General features: G+C 38.4%; 1 protein-coding gene across 3 annotated transcripts in view; it reads left to right on the top strand.

Annotated features, from left to right (window-relative positions):
- ldlrap1b (low density lipoprotein receptor adaptor protein 1b) overlaps positions 1-20395 on the top strand; it is a 75499-nt gene that overhangs the window by 29883 nt on the left and 25221 nt on the right. For all 3 annotated transcript variants that reach the window (XM_017695467.2, XM_017695466.2, XM_017695468.2), the window contains exons 2-5: positions 6478-6620; positions 9367-9479; positions 17212-17326; positions 18885-18957. In XM_017695467.2, the coding sequence (XP_017550956.1) occupies positions 6478-6620; positions 9367-9479; positions 17212-17326; positions 18885-18957 (444 nt within the window). The remainder of the gene's footprint in view (positions 1-6477; positions 6621-9366; positions 9480-17211; positions 17327-18884; positions 18958-20395) is intronic.

Here is a 20395-nt window from a genome sequence, read left to right as displayed (position 1 = left end):
ACTTGTTCTTTGACAGCAGTATGTGGTTGTGCATTCTATGGCTTCATGACAGCTGAATTCTGTGAAGCAATCTTTTCTAAAGACTGAAGAAGCGCCTGTGTGTTTTTTGTGCAATGTTTTAGTGACAGTGACAGTTCCTCCAGTCAGAGTCCACAGAGGTTGTGTGCAAACAGAGCAGCTGCTGCTTCACTATTCATGACTTCCACTGCACAGTTGTGTGAACAGCATATCTATTTATATTTCAAGTTGCGTTGCTGGAGGTGTCTTGGAAATCAAAACTTTTCTCTTTCAAGTACTTCAGTCAAATGCAAAAGTTATGAGCAAATGCATGTTGTGTGGATTATGGATTGAAGTGAAAATAATACATCCTCTACAGAGAACACAGTTCTGCACATTTTAGTGCACAATTACTGTTTATTTACTGACTTCAACCCTTGGGTGGTGTTGATGTTTTACGTGTTGTTTTTTATATTATATATTCATATATATAGATATTTAAAATATCACACGTGGTGAGCGTATGGTTCTCCTTTTAGCAGCTCTCGAGGACTGATCTGAAAGGCTCACTCACTCACTCACTCACTCACTCACTCACTCACTCACTCACTCACTCACTCACTCACTCACTCACTCACTCACTCACTCACTCACTCACTCACTCACTCACTCACTCACTCCTTTTGATGCTCTACTTGCACTATCTGGAACATTGCTGCTAACACTGTTTACTCAAGTTTTCCTACCCTAGTAACTGCTGTGTTTATGTATGTTATCTGACTGTGTGACTCACAGACCACACCATGTTTTATGTCTTTGCACCTTATTCTCACTACCTCATGTCCGGAAATGAGTGCTGTGTCGGTGCTGCACTGTCCTGTCTGTTTACTCTGTCTATTGTCTGTTTGATTTAACGTATTTATTATATTGTGTCTAGCTTAATTTTTTTGTTTGCACACAATGTCTGCACTTTGCACACATGTTCGCACTGTTTGTAGCACCGTGTTGTTCCTGGAGGAGCGTAATTTCACTCCACTGTGTACTTGTACATAGATGGAATGACAATTAAAGCCTCTTGATTTGACTAGACTTGACTTGAGCTGTAGCCAGTCAGCAGCCATTTCAGCCAGAGTGAAGGACTCAGCACCTCCACACCTTCATTCCCCACGGGTTCACCCAACACCATGTGTAATATAAATGTGTGGGGCCCTGAAAATATGTTCTTCACAGAAAATGAGCAAAGACCAAAAAATCTGAGGTTGAAGTAGTAATAGATCATTTTTGGTAGCCACACAAGGGTTAACATGTTGGAAAAGGAGTTGGGAGTTGCAAAAGTTATGACACATTTTATTTTACTTCCCAGAAACGAAACACTAAAATTTTCAGAAAATGCCATGTTGAAGTTTGAAACTTTTGCATACGACTATATGCACAACAGTACAGTGCTGTCTCACAAACTCAGAAACCTGTGACTTTCAATGCTTTTGAGAGATTTTGAGAATTATCGCTCTGTGAGTTTGGATTTGGGCCTGACAGTTCAAAACAATATTTCCAAATTCAGTGCATTATTGAAACAGTACACCGAAATTTAAATTATGATTGCTTGTAATACCCTCACTCTCTTCTGGGTGTCTCAGGCGACACATTGGTTTATTTTTATTTATAAAACACTCCCCAGCCATATTCCATCATATTACTTCAATGATGTGTCAATAAAGGTATTTATCAGACTCGCTCCAGTGGTTGGGTCACATGCCAGGTACTGAGAATTATTTTTAATTGAAAATCTGCCTTTAGTTACAGAGCACCAGAGTGGAGGTGGTTAGAAAGTAAAACTGACACCAGCAAGCTGAGCTTTAGTGTTTCCTGTAGTGAGGTCCATCTTTTTTAAACACTTAGTTTCTAACCACCTCCACTCTGCTTGCAACTGTTTTACCTGATTTTTTTTTTTTTTTTAAACCAGATTTTTACTTGATTTTTACTATTGTCTTATTTTCATTATTTTGGTTATTCCATTTTGTTGTTTAGATTTATTTATTATTTTTATTCACATTTCTTGCTTTTGTTTTAATAATGATTTATTTTATTACTATTTTTATCATTTTAGTTTCCTTTTTTTTTTAACTTGTCCTCCTTTTGTTTTATTTATCTGCTTTTGATTGGATTGAACTCTTACATTTTATTTATGCTTTATTATTGTTTTATATTTTCTACCGTTATTTGATATGTTCTTACACATTTATCAATCCATTTTTTCTGGGCTCTGCAACATTGTAAATGAGGGTCACCCTCAATGTTATCAGAGGTTAAATAAAGCTTGATTGATTGTTATTTACTGTCTTTTGTGAAAACCACTGTTGATAATCAAAACTAGGGATCAGGACACATCTTGTAAGAGTAAAGTGGGCAGAAAAGTGATTGGGTTTTTTTTTTTTTAGTTTCTGAAGCTTTATTCTAGGGCAGGGCTAAGGTCCAGTTATAGAAAATTTCCTCAAGCAAAGGTCCAGAGCCTCCCAGTGTCTAACTTGCATCACAATTCAGTGCCATATACTGCTTACTGAAGTAGCTTAGTAGTTATATCAGCATCTGATGTAGTCAACACCTGAATATCAAATCAAATAAAGTACAATTCAGTCGTATTTCAACAATATTTGTCAGTTTTCTCTTTTTAGACCCTGCCATGTGAAGTAACTTTCCTCTGGCTCACTTTCTTCTCCGACTTTGCGGTCACTCACTCGAGTCTCAGTGCTCATCGTAATGCACAGATCTGATTGGCTGTATAGAGTCTGTGATATTTACAAAACATGTTATTGGTCTGTGAGTTTACCGGGCCGCTAAAGTGGTACCGTAAAAGCTAGAAAAGCTACGCCGATCAAAATAGGAGAAGCCTGTCGAAATGAAATATTCTCCATAGTTTATCGACTATAGGTCCAGGTCCACATAGGGCAGCGTCTCGGACCGTGGTCCACCTAATAGTGACCTCTGTTCTAGGGGGTGTGGTATTTAGGATTTTTTACTTTTTTTTTGGTCACAGTGACAAACTTCTGTTTGAGAGGTTTTATCTAAGCCAAGCCAGTCTGTGTAACATGTAACATGCTCTGTATAGAGGCATACAATGACGAATGGCTATATTACCCTCATGATACAGAGTCCATATGATGAAAAACTTGATTTTTTTTTCTTCTTACTTTTATGAACTTACTGAAGTAAAAAGTTTCCAAATGTGCCGCTTACTCTTCAGTGCATATATGGAAAGGAAACTGCAAAAATAGCCCAGTTTTAAGCCACTGTTTTTTGCAAACTACTTTACATACATTTACATACATTACCCTGTTCAGCCTACAACAGTGTAGCTCCACCCATTTGGTCTGCAGCAGTTTAGCTCTGCCCATTCAGCCTACATTAGATCTGCCCTGCACGTTCTTTCTAAGGTCGTAAGGGGTGTTTCAGCATGGACTGCTATTTGAATGGTGCACAATACAGGGCAGTCAATCAGAACAGAGTTGAAAATGTAATGTGAAAGTTAATTTTGACTGTTTTTGGGACATAAAACCACACAAATGTTATAAGTGGACCTGTGGTACCCCATTACATCGGTCAGGTCCTAGTTTGGATTGGTTTGCTCCTCATGGGTCTACACAGGCTTCAAAGTGACAGCAGTGTCAGAGTAGCAGGTCATGCAGCAGACTAAAGTGCCTAAAATCAGTTTGTGGTGTAACAAAGAAAGAGAGAGGGCAGACTGGAGGCAAAATCCTTGACCCTGAACTTGACCCTGTCATGGCTGAGCTGTGACTTTGCTCATTAGAGCGAGCGAGAGACAGAACCTGGTCATTCTAACACACTGAGAATGGGGAATGTGGCTGAATCCCTGCGGGAGGCAGTCACAGTGAGACGCAGGATGGATTCTTTTTATTTGACTTGGCTTTGCCTAAAGACGTACTGTTATTTAAATTATTTTAGTCGCAATTTAAATCCAGTGTGAATCTTCAGTGTTAATAGTAAGTAATGCATTGTGTGCAAAAATGTCCAGACATTGAGCTGCTGTAAAGCACACCCTTAGCTGATACAGGCGTTCAGTGGCGTGCACTTGCAGCTTGTATAATTTCCATAGAAATGCATTACCCATAAAGTAGGATGCTCCGAAACAAATGCGCATGAACTTAAGGTCACTGTGCCATGTGTTCTCTGGAGTGATGGAGTGCAATCCAATACATTTTTGGATGAGTTTTGTGATCCAGAACTAATCATCTAACGTGACCTGGCCTCCCTAATGCTCTTGTGGCTGCATGCAGTCATAATCTCACAGCAATGGTTAAACATCTAGCACAAAGGATCTATCTGTTAATGCAGCAGAAATGGGCACAAGGTCCCTATTAATACATTTCATTTAAGACGAAACATTGCATGAGTGGGTGTCATTCAAAAGTTTGGACGTATAGAGCCAGTTTCCCAGATCCATATTTAGACTAAAAAGAATTTCCAATTCCAGTAGTAATACTTTGTTCACGTTGAAATTTAGTACGAGGCTTAATCCATGCTTGAAAAAAATGCCATATAGTGTAATTGTGGAGCACAAGATTTTCTGTAATTTGCTGAATCCAGAGCTCCTAACTAATAGTAGTCCTGTTCTAATCTACGCTAATAGAATAACAAAACCTGCTAATAGACATCCGTGCTATGGCCTTTTACTCCAGGATATCTGTGCGAGGCTTGGGAAATGACACCGATGCTTTATCCTGCAGCAATTAGCCAATAAAATGACATTACACGACCTCTTCTGGAAAAAATAATCTAGCTCCAGCAGTGCCTAACACTTACAAATAGTAGTTATTATTATTTTGTTGTACTATTTAAATGCAATTATGTACAGTTACATGATTGATTATATGGTCATGTAAGGAATTATGTTTAATGTTTTATGTTGTACATTGGCTTATTTCAGTCTGCACTGTGACCTTTTCTCTTACGTTTTGATGTCAACATATGACTAAGACCTGTTAAGAATGTAAAAAAATGGGCTTTGGAGTGTGATAATGCCACAGTTATCCGCGGCTGGGAATCCAACAGAGCATAATTGGCCTCATAATGGGGTGGGATGGCCCTCCTCATTCCCTCATCACTCATTACTAGTGTGATGCTAGCCAGTACAGGCATCTGTCAGCTGATGTAACAGATTTGGAAGTTAATATTCTCACTCAGCTGTGTTAGCAGCAGTTTGAAAAGATGTGGTGGAGATGGACTTCTCCCTCCAAGCTTGGTAGCAGCGTGTAGCCATGTCTAAATTGGGGAAAAAATTGGGTAGAAATTTTAAAAATTCTCTTCTCATTCTGCAACATCTGCCCCACATTTTAAGGGTGGAATCTGAGATGCATCCATCTTGTTTGCTTCTCTCAGTTTCCTTCCCTCTGATTCTCCCTTGCAGTCACTTTTCCTTCTTTAGGAACAGGCCATGCGGGTGACATGGAGTGAGAGTGTGTTCCTTGTTAAGCATCAATGCTTCATCTTTCTTCCTCTTACTGATGGGCTGCATACAAAAAACCCAGCGCTGGTTTTCCTGTACGTTGGCTATGGCTCTGCAGGTTTTTACCAGCAGTGCGCGTTGTGGCTGAGCCTCAGAGAGCCCCTGCTGAGCCGACTGCGATTGGCCTGGCTGTGGAGGACGAGCTGCAGTGTACGAAGCATTTCCACAGACGCGTTCGTCTTTTGTGCGCAAAGAGCGCAGGTGCAGTTAAACAGGGTCTGTTTCAAATCAAGGGGGATTATGCTGGTAGAGAGGTCCTGATTGAAGTGATTGTGTGGGGTGTTTTTCGGTTGTTTCATGTGTAAATGGTTTAGCTCGTCTAGCGTTGAGGTACATTTAGTTATTAAGGTTGAAGGGTTTTATTGCAAAATGCGTTATAGAATAGAAGAGAATATAGATTTTTTTTTTTTAAATATATATTTCTGTTGCTGGTAGTGGGCTTTACATTTACAAGAAATATCAACCATATTATGATTTAATGCTGCTTTTATTAGAGAAATAAAAATGTGTTTTCTATTAAACATCAGGTGTTATTCTTGCCCAAAAAGTGACAAATGCATATACAGCATTTGGAATAAAGTTCTTTACTTACATTCTTTGAGTTGCATTTGATGAGATGCAGAAGTGTGTGTGTGTGTGTGTGTGTGTGTGTATATGTATGTGTGTGTGTGTGTGTATGTGTATATATATATATATATATATATATATATATATATATATATATATATATATATATATATATATATATATATATATATAATTAGTATGTGTGTGTTTGTTTGTTTGTTTGTTTGTTTGTTTGTTTAATATAGTGATATTCCAAAACTACAAGAAGTGTTAATTATATCAGGATATGAATTTTTTTGCCATACCGCCCACCAGTCAATAGGCTTCATCGCAAAGCTCAGATTTTGCATGTGCGTGTTTCTGTAGTTTAATACTCCCCTTTCTCTTCCCAGAGCTTCCAGAAAACTGGACAGATACGAGGGAGACCCTGCTGGAGGGGATGGTGTTCCAGCTGAAATATCTGGGCGTGACGCTGGTGGAGCAGCCCAAAGGAGAGGAGCTGTCAGCCGCGGCTGTCAAGAGGATTGTTGCTACGGTGAGCTCACCATAGAAACAGCCCCTGACAACACAAAACAACTAATGGGATTTGACTCCTTTGTGGATTCTGTCTTTTTTTTTTTTTTTTTTTTTTTTTTTTTTTGGGTCACTGGTCCCATTTCTGTCAGTATCAGATTAGGGCACAGAGTTCAGATCGAGGGAAAGTGTTTTATTTCCCATGTTAAATTCAGTTCTTGAACTGGACCTGGTTAATTAAAAAATGAATTGGTTCAATAATGTCAAAAATGATCTGATGATTCGGTTTTAATGACATTAAATACACAGCACTGCCAGTGTCTTTAATATTTGATCACTGTGCATTGCTGTAGTAGATGATGGGAACTCTTCTAGAGTGAGCTTTAAGGCCAGGCAAGAATTTCCTGTCCATATTCCTCAATCTCTGCATTATCCATATATCAATGTCACAAACTATATACAGATTGTGTCAAACTAAACAAGTAGCTTGAGTATTGTCTATAATTTTCAATTATGATACAATTTCACATGAAAGCAAACCTTTTAAAGTGTTTTACAATGACATATTTATTACACACACACACACACACACATGCACGCGTTATCTTAGCCGCTTGTCCTTCTGGGTCGTGGGGGTGCTGGAGCCTCTCAGCAGTCATTGGGCAGATTGGACAATTCACAGAATTCATATTTTGGTTAAATACATTTTTAATTAATATTCAAAGTAACGAGTGCCTGAAAATGTGTCTTACATTTATATGTTAATATTTCTATTTTCACTTTATTACAGTGTGCAGCACTGTAAAAGTACAGTATTTGAGATTTAGAGAGCGGAGTTTTATCTGATCCATTCAGGCTGATTTCTTAGCAGCATTCAGACACTAAACAGATGTGCTTTAATGTGCTCAGAGCTAGTGCACTGGTAGGGCTGAAAGATGAATTGTTTTTAAATTGAAATAGCACTGCAAAAGAAGCTGTTTTCAAATCGCAAAAAAAAATTATAGCCTACATTATCAACATTGTTGTGTTCGCTAGTGGGGACCTAATAACCTCTTATCCTCTAAGTTTGTGAACTGCCTGTAGATGAGTTAGACCAATCAGAAGCAACCAAACACCCACATACTGAGACATCACAACCACAACAAACTGTCAGTCTGGCACATTATGTTTAGCATTCAAGGCTCAAAGCAGAAGCAGGTCTACAAGGACCCTACGCACCCCCTTCATTCATCATTCCAGTTGCTGCCATCAGGCAAGAAATTTAAGGTTCCACTAGCCAGAAAGAATGGGTACAGGAAGCATTTGGGCCCTCTGCTGTGAGCGTTCTGAATAAGGACATGATATATGACCCCCCCCTACATAGTTCATGTGCGTTGTTGCTATAATTGTTTTTTAGTGTTTTACGTATGTGTCTGTTTATTTATGTGCCAGATTGCCGAAGACAAATTTCCATTTCATGCAAATTTAGTGGGCACTAAATTTTTTCTTTTCTTATCTCATCTTAACCCAGCAGTGGTCTGATTTGTTTGTGGCCTGGTAGTTTTAGACCCATGTGGATACACATCTGTGATTTTACGACCCCTGCTATGTACTGTATGTGGTGTCTTAGTGTGAATATCCATAATAAACACACTACGAATAATCAACGATGGATGATTTGCAACCTCTTACTTGGTCTGGGTAGTAGAACTTCATTTCCATCATCTCTTTCTGCACTGGGAGAGCATTAGCAGTAGGAGAAGAAAAACACAAGGCTGATTAAAGGGGCTATTATGTTGGTAACTACAGGTATAAACCACTACTTTGTAACAGAGGTCGTCAACAGGTGGATCGCAATCCCAGCAAAGTATTTCTGGTCTGAGTAGTGAAGCGACAACCTGGCGTGTTTTTAAAAAGGAATGTCAACAATGAAAAAAAATGTGTGTAAAAATTAAGTTGAAAACATGTATTTCATCTGTTATAGTGTCTGTGGTGCATGTCCAAAGGAGAAACACTAATTGTAGTGGTACAGCAAATCAAATTACTATATTTAAAATATATGCTTATAGTTATTGTGTGTGTGTGTGTGTGTGTATGTATGTATATGTGTGTGTGTGTGTGTGTGTGTGTGTGTGTGTGTGTGTGTGTGTGTGTGTGTGTGTATGTATATATGTGTGTGTGTGTGTGTATATATATATATATATATATATATATATATATATATATATATATATATATATATATATATATATATATATATATATATATATGGGGCGTGGTTGTTTTCACCTATTCACCTTTTAATTTTAAATAGTGTAAACGGCTAGTAGTGCTTTTGGGCGGGCAGAGCTTAAGAGAAGATCCTCTCTCAGAGGTTTGGTTAGACTGTGATGGATATGTGTGCATATATTTGTGTTGTAGTGTTTCTCTGAAGGTTCTCTGGTAGTCGCAGCTAATTATAGTGAGTATAGTGTAAGTCATAAAAGTTAACTACATGCTAGAAGCACTACCCTGTCGTTATACATGCATTCATGTATAAAGTCTCTCAGCACATGTAAGCTGAGAATCGGGGTCCGCAGTTCCTTTTGAGACATTTGGGAATAACAGCACATCCGTCTAATGGTATCTAAAGGCCTTTCCTTGCCCTTTTTCACTGAGTCATGCCAGAGCACAAGCTGGAGTTTGAACAAATGTAAACATCCATTTGCTGTTGCACTAAAAGTCTTTTATTCTATTTTTATCTCGCTCTCTCACTCACTCTCTCTTGCTCTCTCTTTTGTCTCTCTCAGGCCAAAGCAAGTGGGAAGAAGCTACAGAAAGTAACATTAAAGGTCTCTCCAAGAGGGATCATACTTTATGACAGTGCCTCAAATCAGCTGATAGAAAACATCTCTATTTACAGGTCAGACTTCCAACATTTTCCCTTTCTTCTCGTATTAAGCAAGACAAGCATCTGTCTGTCAGTTCCCGATGCCCAAAATTAGCTTTATGGTCACTCAGTAGTGCACATTCATAAATTCATCGCTCAGTGAGCTATTCTAATCTCGTTTTGTGAAGACCACAGTTCAATACACAGTCTGTTTTACATATAGTCCTACCTGTGTGGGAACAGGAAAGACCCCCCCCCCCCCCCCCCCCCCCCCCCCCCCCCAAAAAAAAAAAGAAAACCTCTACTGCATGGAAATGAGTCCGTGTGGCATCAACACATGCTTGTTTCCTCTCAAGCTTGGCCAGAATGAGGGAGCAGAGTTGTTGCTTCCTCTCAACACTGCCGCCCATCATTTATGGTGTCAGACTGTCCAGTGTTTTCGGTAGAATAGTAGAGCCAATTCAGCTATAAAGGGCTACTAAGTTGAGTGATAATTACAGGGCATATGCTTTAGTCTGCCATGTCAGTGGGTGTAAATGCACCTTGGGGAAGACAATATAATGAAAAATATGTCCAAAATTTTGTAGATACCAGTTTTTTTTTTTCTAAGTCAAGGGTGTTTGTTCCCTTTTTCGTGCAGTAACAGCTTCTACTCTTGTGGGAAGGCTTTACACTAGATGTTGGAACTATGACTTAGAAATTATTCAACATTATTCATAGTGTTGGCAATAAAAAAAATTCAACAGATATTTTGTTGACATTTTTTAAAAATAACCTACACAGAGTGAACAAATGAACCTGAAGAGGGCAGCAATTTATGTATAGAGTTGTACTTATGAGATCAGATGTCGAAAGAAAAAGTATGATGAAATAAAAAGGAAAGCGCTGAAGCATAAAGTTGGCACATACAGTATATGCAAATCTGACCTTACCTTCCACAGAAGCACAGCATTACAGCAGAAAAGAGAGAATACTGGTTCATTTTAGCTTTTCCTTCATGCTGGTGCTTTGACAAACCAAACTTCTCCCTAAGGAAGGGGTCAGCAACCCAAATGTTGAGAAGAGGCGTTTTGTCCTTTCAACAAAAGTCAAAACACCTTGGGAGCCGCAACATTTTATGTTCAATTTATTGAAGTAACATTTTGTCATCTTTGCTGTAAATATGTCTCGGCATGTGCTAATGTACTAGTACAGGCTAAAAATATAAATGAAAGCGCAGACTTACTTTGCTTTGCTCTAAGCTTTAGCTCAGCTATAGCTGCTTTTCTCACATCTCCGACAGGAACATTTTCTGCAAAAGTGGAATGCTTTTGTATAAAATGTCTCTCAATGTGCAATCAGTGTACTGAAATCAGCTTCTCATTCGTTCAAAATTTTCCATTCTACCTTAAACATATAACTGCTGCACCATTTAAGGTGGAACATGGAAAGCTGACTTCAGCTCCGTGACTTTTTAGTGTTTGTTTCTGGTTGCATATTTAACGTATCAGGAAACCAACTGGCGTGTTTGTAAATGCAAATAATTCTCCAAATTATTGATGTTGGTCTTAAATCTTTCTCTTTGCCATTCTGTTAGCTACTAGCTAGGCGAGATTGTTGTCCCTGTTGCTGTGGGATCAGCAGTCTATGTAGCAATCTTCAGGGTTAAAGGGTGAATTAGCAGTTATACATTAACTCCATTGTTTAAGACCATTTATTGTTAAGATTCTGTTAGAACAATCAGCCGAGCTTTATTTTACTACAAAGGAAAATATGTTTAACTAGAAATCAAATTCTGCTGTGGAGTGGCAACAGGGCAGTAAAAGAGCATGTTGCTAAACCCCTGCTCAAGAGGAACGCAGTTCCACTGCTCCACAGCTTATGCTGGAGGCTTTATACCCTTCTAGCTGACACTTGGCATTGAGCGTAATTTTAAATAATGCAATATTGTATAGTTTTGCCATAGCATCCTCCTTTTAATGCTTCACTCTTTCATTTGGCTGTAAATGGGTTTAACCTGAGTGTTACATGAATGCTGTTAAAAGTAGTGTAACACATTACATTTTCAATTCTTGTCACATTAGTTACTGATATTTCTTTTTTTTTTTTAACTTCTAAAATTTGTCTAGTCTGTTACTCATTCAGAACGCATCATCCATCATGTTGGATTGTTTAGCATATTAGCTTATCTGATCATGCAGCATCCACAACACATCCAAAACAAAACCCTAATAACTTCCCTCAGCTAATTGCGAATAAGAGATTGGTTACTCTGCATGCTGCTACTCAGTGCTGTCACCTAGAAGGTAATAACGTCCGCTCCAGGTTTTTCCCTAATTCCACATTGGTGTATCCATGGTCTGTTCAAGTTCTAACAGGTTAGAACAGGGAGGATGAAACGCCATGGAGTGCTGTGGCCTTCCAGGGCTAGAGCTCGTCAGTCTGGATTTAAGCTGTCACAGCCTGGAGATTTTGAGAGAGTGTGAGGAGGCTGGCGAGTGCACAAGGACTTTCCATCAATCTCCTTCAGTGTGTTGTCTGTCTGAGACTCACCTGGGCCTGGAGTTATTAATAGAACTACAGACAGACAAGCACACATGGACACAACACAGTCTCAGACTTAGACACTCCCTTAGTTCCCCTGAGTCTTTCTAACACCTCTGTTTGTGTGAGTTACAGGTAGAAGTGAGCCTTAGATTCTCATGATTTTTTCAGATTGTTTTCAAATTGTTATATATTTTGTTTTATATCCTGCTATGCAAATAATATCTACATCTCCCAGTTTGATAGTAGATTAGAGATTGACACCATTTATGGTTAGTGGGCAAGATTAGCCAGCTTTTGTGTGTATGTAATGCACAGAAAGTTCAAGTCTTGGCTAATATAATTATGTGATTTGGGATGGTGTGATGTAATGTGTTCCAGGCCAAGAATAAACATTGTTTACATCTCAAGGGTTCACTTTGAGACACAGGTAAAGAAAGGAAGAGATGGAAGAGCAAAATCTTTCAAAGTCCTTTGATAGGAAATGCTCTGTTCTAGAGAAATTATTCACAGTGGAGACGATAGGAACCAGACGTCTGAAGAGTTTGTCTCAGAGACAGTTGTGATGTAAAACTGTCATGAATGCATTGCCTGATGCCTGCGGCAACATGGTTTTGAAAATATTAATAATACAAATTTAGTATATATGTGTAAAATATATATTTTTTTTATCCATTCATGGAGGAGGGCTACATTTAGGCAGTGAAATGGGTAAAATATCCCCCCCAAAAACATATTTTTTTTCTTCTTCAGATTTAAAGCTACTTCATCATTGTCAACATGGCATATAAAAATGCAGAAGACACATGTAGGTTTGCTTTTTTGGGAAGTTAATAAAATGGCTATAACATATTGTTACTGTACAAATAAAACCATGTATCTTCAAAATAAGACAAAAACATTATTTGATTTTAATTAAGTTTATGTAAAGAGATTTTATTCCAAGTAATTTTGGAGACTTTCTACTAGTCAAATCACAACATTTCTCTAAAGGGCAGCTACTGTGTTCAAGTAATGTAGAAAAATAAAATAGACAGTGCAACTTCTGGTTCCTGTATGATTCTGAATGACTTTGCATCTAAACCATTGCATTATGCACAGATTTTGACACCAACTTCCCTTTAATTTATCATATGTCAATGGTACACAACATATAGCTGCATTTCCCTCTGTGAACATACTGCTTGCTGTAAAAGTGGTAGATGCTCTGCAAAAGTACTCAGTTTAAGACAACTTTTCTCTCAAACCAAGACCTCCAAGCAGTCAATCATGAGCCATCCATCTAAATAAATCCTCTCTACCACATAAAATGTGAAGTCTATAGAACATCTCTGAAGTTGGGGAATCTATAGCACTTAGCTGTCATCCATCACTCGCCCCACCTTGCTATTTTGAGCCCACTCTTTGATGGCTAAGCTATCTGTCATTCTGTCACTCTTTCTAGGCGAAAGTTGTATTAAAATTGCTATAAAAAGCTTTTAAAAAAAGCTTACAGTAATAAAGTTAACAGTACAACTTCATAGTATTTATATGTGGAAATAAAAGGGAAAAGTAGTATTAAATGTTAAATGGTTAAAAGGCAGGCCGACAGTAAAATGAATTGGTTGAAAAACAGTGATTGCAACACAGTATAATTAAAGAAAACGTTAAATATGGATCTTGAAAAAGTGACCGTATACAATGAAAGAGTTATTTCTGCAGGAATGTTTTTGATTAAAAAGTACAGGAAAGTTATTAGAAATGGTGCAGAAACTTCTAAAACTCCATTTAAAATTCTGGATTTCTTTTTTCCTCTTTCCACTTAGAAGAGATATTACACATCTCACTTAAGGTAAAGGGAAACCTTCTCTGTTTCTGTCCATCACTGCTTTTTCCAAGTTTCTGCATAATTAAATGGTTAAAAGGTTAATGTAACCAAAGTCGTCCAGAGTGATTTGGTGTGATTATACTAAGTCAGAATATCCGCAGTGGTGGTGATGGGAGCCAGACGTCTAAAGAGTTTAATGCCTCTGAAAGATATTACATGAAATGGTTGTGAATATATTGCTTGATGTTTTACAACTATTCAGAGATAATGTTTTGACTTAAATTGTCTTAATTGACTTAAAATGTATATTTTAAGTATTTATTCATTGTGAGATACATACAGGGTGTTGTAAATAAAACCAAAGAAAATTCCAAATTTACCATTAATTTATCTTCAACATTACAAATAAATACTTAGATGTGTAGGTTTCTTGGTGTTTTTAGTTCGTAAATAAAATTAAGTGATACTTTTTTTTTTTTTTTTTTTTTTGATCCCACAACTGGGGAAATTCCACCTCCGCATTTAACCCATCCGTGAAGTGAAACACCACATACACACTAGTGAACACACACACTAGGGGGCAGTGAGCACACTTGCCCGGAGCGGTGGGCAGCCCTATCCACGGCGCCCGGGGAGCAGTTGGGGGTTAGGTGTCTTGCTCAAGGACACCTCAGTCATGGACTGTCGGCCCTGGGGATCGAACCGGCGACCTTCCGGTCACAGGGCCAGATCCCTAACCTCCAGCCCAGACAGCTGGCTGTAACACCACCACTGTAAAAGAATCTGAGTCAGTGAATCTCTCTAATGAACCATTTCATGCCAAACCAGTCTGAATCTCTTTGTTCAGATGTCAATAACTGAAGTATGCAGATTTTTTCTAGTATTCTAGAATTTTTTTAGTTCTTGGAATTCCCCTTTCAATGTACACCAATGTGACAAGGTTTTATTTCAGATTATTTTGGACCATCTTTGTTGGTTCAGATTGATTCATACCACACAATGTAAATGTTTTCAGATGGTGTAATCTACTTTTTGTTGTTTGTTTGGTTTTTTAAATGTATTTATTAAAGAGCTTTTATGACTGTGATTGTGCCCATCACAATCATGAAATTATGGCTGACAAATGAATGCTTTTTAAAAAATTTTTAAATGCAGGTATTGAAACACACCCTGAGGTAGACAAATGGTCCGATTAGCTGTCCTGGTTCGTAGCTGCTGACACTTAGTAGCTCAGTATGACAGGCACACAGCTCAAATAAACATCACTCAGTGCTGCTTTCTAGAAGTGTTAGACCGTCAGTCAGACCGTAGAAACAGACTCTTTTCCTAAGACTTGTTGTGTCTCAGTAAATGCATCTTCTGCGGTCTTTCATTTACATGCATTTGCCTCATTCCAAACTGCACCCGCTTCACATTCTGTTTTATGATGTAAACGCAGGATTGTAGAAAGGTAACTGTGTAAACTAATTGTAATTGTAGGCCTCAGAGTTAGTACCAGTCTATAGTATGGAGTTGTAAGGGTTTAAAGAGTGTGTAACTGCGTTGAGGTCATTTTGAGGTCTGGTAGACGTACAGTTACATGTGTGAAAAGGACGGCCAGCTGATGAGAGAGACAGAGGGAGAGAGAGACAGAGAGTATAGTGGTGCCTCTTGGTCTCTAGTGACGTTTGGGTGCACGACAGGGCCAAAACACAGCTGTGCAGAAGGTTTTAATGCACAATGAGGAGATGAGGTCATCGCTGTCTGCACGCACTCCATGTGTAAGTGTATGTGTGTGTGTCTGCGGGCGTGGGTGTGCGAATAGTTTTCTCGCTGGGTGTGGAAATGAGAGATTGAGGAGTTACGAAATGAGATCGCAGCTTTGGCTTAAAGGCTTAGCAGGACTAGACTTCAGAAAGCTGTAGAGATCCCTTTTCATTCATTTATTTATTTATTTATTTATTTATCTGAACATGTCTTTGTCTTTGCTACTGCCCTTTTGGTTAATGTGGGATATACCTGTATTGGTGTAATTGATTGATCGATTGATTTTCAGTTTTAGCTGTATTGCTAGATAGTACGTCATATCCATGTTAACATAAAAATGCATTGGATGTCCAAAAGTATTCAGACACCTACATTCAGCTACTTTAACTCATTGCCAATGGTACAGAACACTCTGGTGCAGCCTCACATGAGCCTCAGGTCACATTCTCTATTGAAAGGAATATGTAGTCCAAGATCAGGCTTAATCCCCTGTCCAGGGCAACAGACCAATACTCTAGCAGTGTCCTTACTGCTGAGAAGTTTATCAAATCCCTTGTGCTCAGTGGGGTGCTTCAGATTTTTGATTTTCAAGAATTTTTTTCTATGCGCATAAGTATAGGTTCTTAATTTTTTTTAACATTGGCGGGGGAAAAAAGGGAAATTATAAAGAAGCTCAACAACTAAATGTAGTGTCAGTTTTCTTAGCATTCAGTCCGTCAACTCTTTTGTCATTATTACAGCTTCTGTTCTTTCAGGACACTTGCCTTCATTTTTTCAAAGAAATTTGCTAATTTCCTTCTGTTTTTAATGGTGAAGAGGTGAGGGCTTCTTTGCTACTACACTTCCTTTCCTTTGAGTTGTCTTCTCACAGTAGAAAGATAGACAAACACCTGGGGATTTGGATCTGAAGAGTGGGGCTTGATTTTTCAATCATTCATTGATAGCAGAGCAGGCTAAAGTTCAGGAACCTCATTGCTGGGCTTTAGTTACATTTATGGCATCTTATGTCTTCAAAGGGGGGAAATGAGATAATTATTTATTATCGTCCACCCCAGATTCTTCAGCTGTTTTCCAGCTGCTAGTTCAGATTTTCCTTATACCTTAAATGGAGCAGCAGTTACATTCTGGCGCTTCAGGTTTCTGAACTGCTGGACTATTTAAGGTGGAATGGGAAATTTAGCTAGCTAGCTACTGAGATATCAGCATACTGCTGGTGATTTTTAATGCTTGTTATGAAGAAAAGGATCATAATACATTAAAACGATATTAAACTAAGATAATACAGTGGTTATACAGTGGTTAAAAATCGGGACACTCTACCCCTAGGTGTGAACATGGAAAAAGGTGGGGCTAAGGGTTCAGTGACAGGGGCAAGATGTGAAATGTCATCAGGCCTTTTAATCCTCCAGTTCTGGAAACTTGGTTTTTCACATTTTTTTTTTTTTTTTTTAAAGAGTTTTCCTTATGCAAATGGTTTATTGTGTATCTAATATCCTCAGAAATACCTCCTGAAAATGGGAAATGTGTTTGAAAAAGTTGTTGGATATTAAATAAATAATGCTCTCTAACTTTTACACAGTACTGTACTTTAATATTGAATATTATTAATACTGCCCAGCACAATCTTGATATGCTGTAGTGTTTTCTGAGTCTCTGTCTAGCCCGTGTCTCTTGTGCCTGTCTCTGCAGGATCTCGTACTGTACCGCTGATAAGATGCATGATAAAGTGTTTGCCTACATTGCTCAAAGCCAACGGAATGAAACGCTGGAGTGCCATGCCTTCCTCTGCACCAAAAAGAAAGTGGTGAGTGATTTTTTTAATTTTTTTTTTTTTTTACTCCTTTTGAATATTTGTGTGTGTGTGATCTCTAGAGAGATCGTTACATGGCCACTCCTTGCTTTTCCTTCCCTTCTCTAATTGTACTGTGACTCCGAATTCACATTCTTGAGAAGAAGGGAGAAGAAGAGGAGTATAGCGGCACCAAAGAGTCGCTAGAAATAAATATCTATTTACTTTAACTTAGATTTTTCTAGTTATAGATACTTATTATGGTGCCTCATTACTGTGTCTTCTAACCGATCAAGCATAACATTATGACCACCTCCTTGTTTCTACGCTCAGTGTCCATTTTATCAGCTCCACTTACTGTATAGGTGCACTTTCTAGTTCTATAGTTACAGACTGTAGTCCATCTGTTTCTCTGATACTTTGTTAGTCCTCCTTTTACCCTGTTCGTCAGTGGTCAGGACCCCCATGAACCCTTACAGAGCAGGTACTATTTGGGTGGTGGACCATTCTTGGTACTGCAGTAACAATGACGTGGTGGTGTTGGTGTGTTAGTATGTTGCGCTGGTCTGGGTGGATCAGACACAGCAGTGCTAATGTTTTTATCATTAATGGTGATCATTTAATGGTGATGTTCAGGTCACCCATTAATAAACCCATCCCCAACCACACCACCACCACCATACCTTGACAGACCCTGGCATTTGAATTTTATGCTGGTAAAAATCTAGATAGTCCATTACTCCTTTGGACCAGAGAACATGATATCCATAATTTGACGGAGTTGACTAGTCAGACTACAGTACACATTTCCACTGTGCATCTGTCCAATTCAGACGTGCTACAGTCCATAGAAGTGCTGTGTACAGCACAGTCTTAACTTGTATTTATGGATGCAGTGACAGACAGTGTTTATTTTCAAATCATTCCTGAAAGCATGTGGCGATATCCATCACAGACACAAGGCAGTTTTTAATTCAGCGCCATCTGAAGGGTTGAAGATCATGGACGTTTTTAGCCTTTTACTTCACATACTGAAAATTTTCCTGATTCCTGTAATCTTTTGAAGATGATGAGCACTGTAGAGGGAAAGTGGCGAGCCTCGATCCAGCCTTGCTCATTAAGGACTCTGCCTTTACTGGGTGCTCCTTTTTATTAAGTGTGATTGCATCACCTGTTTGAGATGTTTTTTGAATATTTCACAATATTCCTAGCCTTAAACATTAATAAGATAAAACATTAAATATCTAGTCTTCGCACTGTTTTTGTTCAAATACAGGTCAAAGTAGATTTATAAACCCTCTGCTGTCTTTTTATTGCATTTCATCTGCTCTCCCAAATTTTTTGGAATTGTGTTCATAGTTGGAAAAGTAATAAAGGCATTTCTTTTTATTTCTGCATCAAAGATGTATAGTAGTGCAAAAACTTACTTGTTTTCTCATAAACATATATGTTCTTCAGCTCTTGCTGCTACATATCCTGCATTCCTCCTATACACTCTTTTACATTGCTGTGGAAGGAAACTAATAAAAGTGTGAAAATATATTAACAGTCTTTCTCTCTCTTTCTCTCTCAGGCACAGGCAGTGACTTTAACGGTAGCGCAGGCCTTCAGGGTGGCGTTTGAGTTCTGGCAGGCTGCCAAAGAAGGTACGCTCTACTTGGTTGCCTCAAAGCCAGCCGAGTGATCGACATCTCATAGCCTCCCAGCGCACCCCCTTCTCTTTATTTTTTCTTCTTTGCCTTTAACTTCACCATTGTTCTAACTGTGATACTACAAGAATATCATTTTATAAGCTTTGAATACTCATTAACATTTACTTACTGGTAACTACTTGAGTATTCATTCTCAAAATCAGTCATATTATCATAGTAATGTATGGTTTCCTAATTCACCATCATTTTAATTATGTTTGTTACTAAAGTTCAAAGTATGTCCAGATGTGATAGTCAGGCTGAAGCCCTGAAGTATGTTGCTATAGGAGCCCTGGTTTTCGCCCTCTTGTTAAAATTTAGCATTTATGAGTCATTTAGACTGTAATGAATTAGAATTATAGAATTTTTTTTTTTTTTTTTTTAATCATGAAAAGCAGCAGTGAACGTGAGTTCAGTCCTAGCCAAACAACAAATATTGGAGTGGATGATTTAAAGAGCTTTTGAAGCTACAGACCTGTCTGAACAAGAAAAAAGACCACCCTGGAAACAGCAGCAGGTTCCCCTCCTCATCCACTGACATATTTAACCACGACAAACAGGTCTGAAGGTCTGAGCACCCCAGATTTAGCTTCGCCCTCACCAAAGTTGAGTGATACTCAATTAAGTATCAGTATGCTTACAAGTTTACCAACCCAGGTATACCAGCCTCTTACTATTGCAAATTTTGCTCTGAGCATTAAAGAAGGTCCGGCTCGATGTTTAGGCCTAGAATGCAAAATTGACATTATACAGATGATGATATGATGACAGTAGTAGATAACGCACTCGCATCTTCGGAAGATGTCCTTCGCCAAGAGTTCTTTTTAAATACTCTGTGTTTGTGTTCATACTGCCAATCCTCAGATTTATCCGGTTGGGGAAGGTGGCTGAAGCACATCCCACATTACAAAAAAATGCCTGAATATAACAAATTTCACATTTCCTTCAGAGAGTTCTCTAAATCTTACATTGTCAGAGAGTCTTGTATTGTGCAGTTTTAAATTTCCCACACATGATTTCTCAGGCATTTTAGCTCTTTTTGCTTCAAGGCCACTTGGGAAGTGGTGCAGGTCGCTCTCAGGTGATGAGACATGGATGTCTGAACTAAACTAGCTGTAATAACTTTTTACATATGTTAATAATCTCTGTCATTTTTAATGACCTTTGCTGATAAAATGTGTTGTAGTTTAGACTACAGTTTTTGTTGCTTGAAGAAAAGACTAAGCTTTCAATGTAATGAGCCTTATGCAGCAACAAATATGTATGGTTGATATGTTCAGGTGCAATCTATTTTGGAAGCTTTCCAGATGTGTGCAAGCTGGTGTGACTCCACTCAGACTCTCTGCATTTACAGGATATAATTAACTAAAATCGAGTTTCTGAGTGGTGTGTG

The sequence above is a fragment of the Pygocentrus nattereri genome, chromosome 5 (assembly GCF_015220715.1).
Source record: "Pygocentrus nattereri isolate fPygNat1 chromosome 5, fPygNat1.pri, whole genome shotgun sequence".
Classification (NCBI taxonomy): Eukaryota; Metazoa; Chordata; class Actinopteri; order Characiformes; family Serrasalmidae; genus Pygocentrus; species Pygocentrus nattereri.
This window is presented reverse-complemented; position numbering and strand designations above follow the sequence as displayed.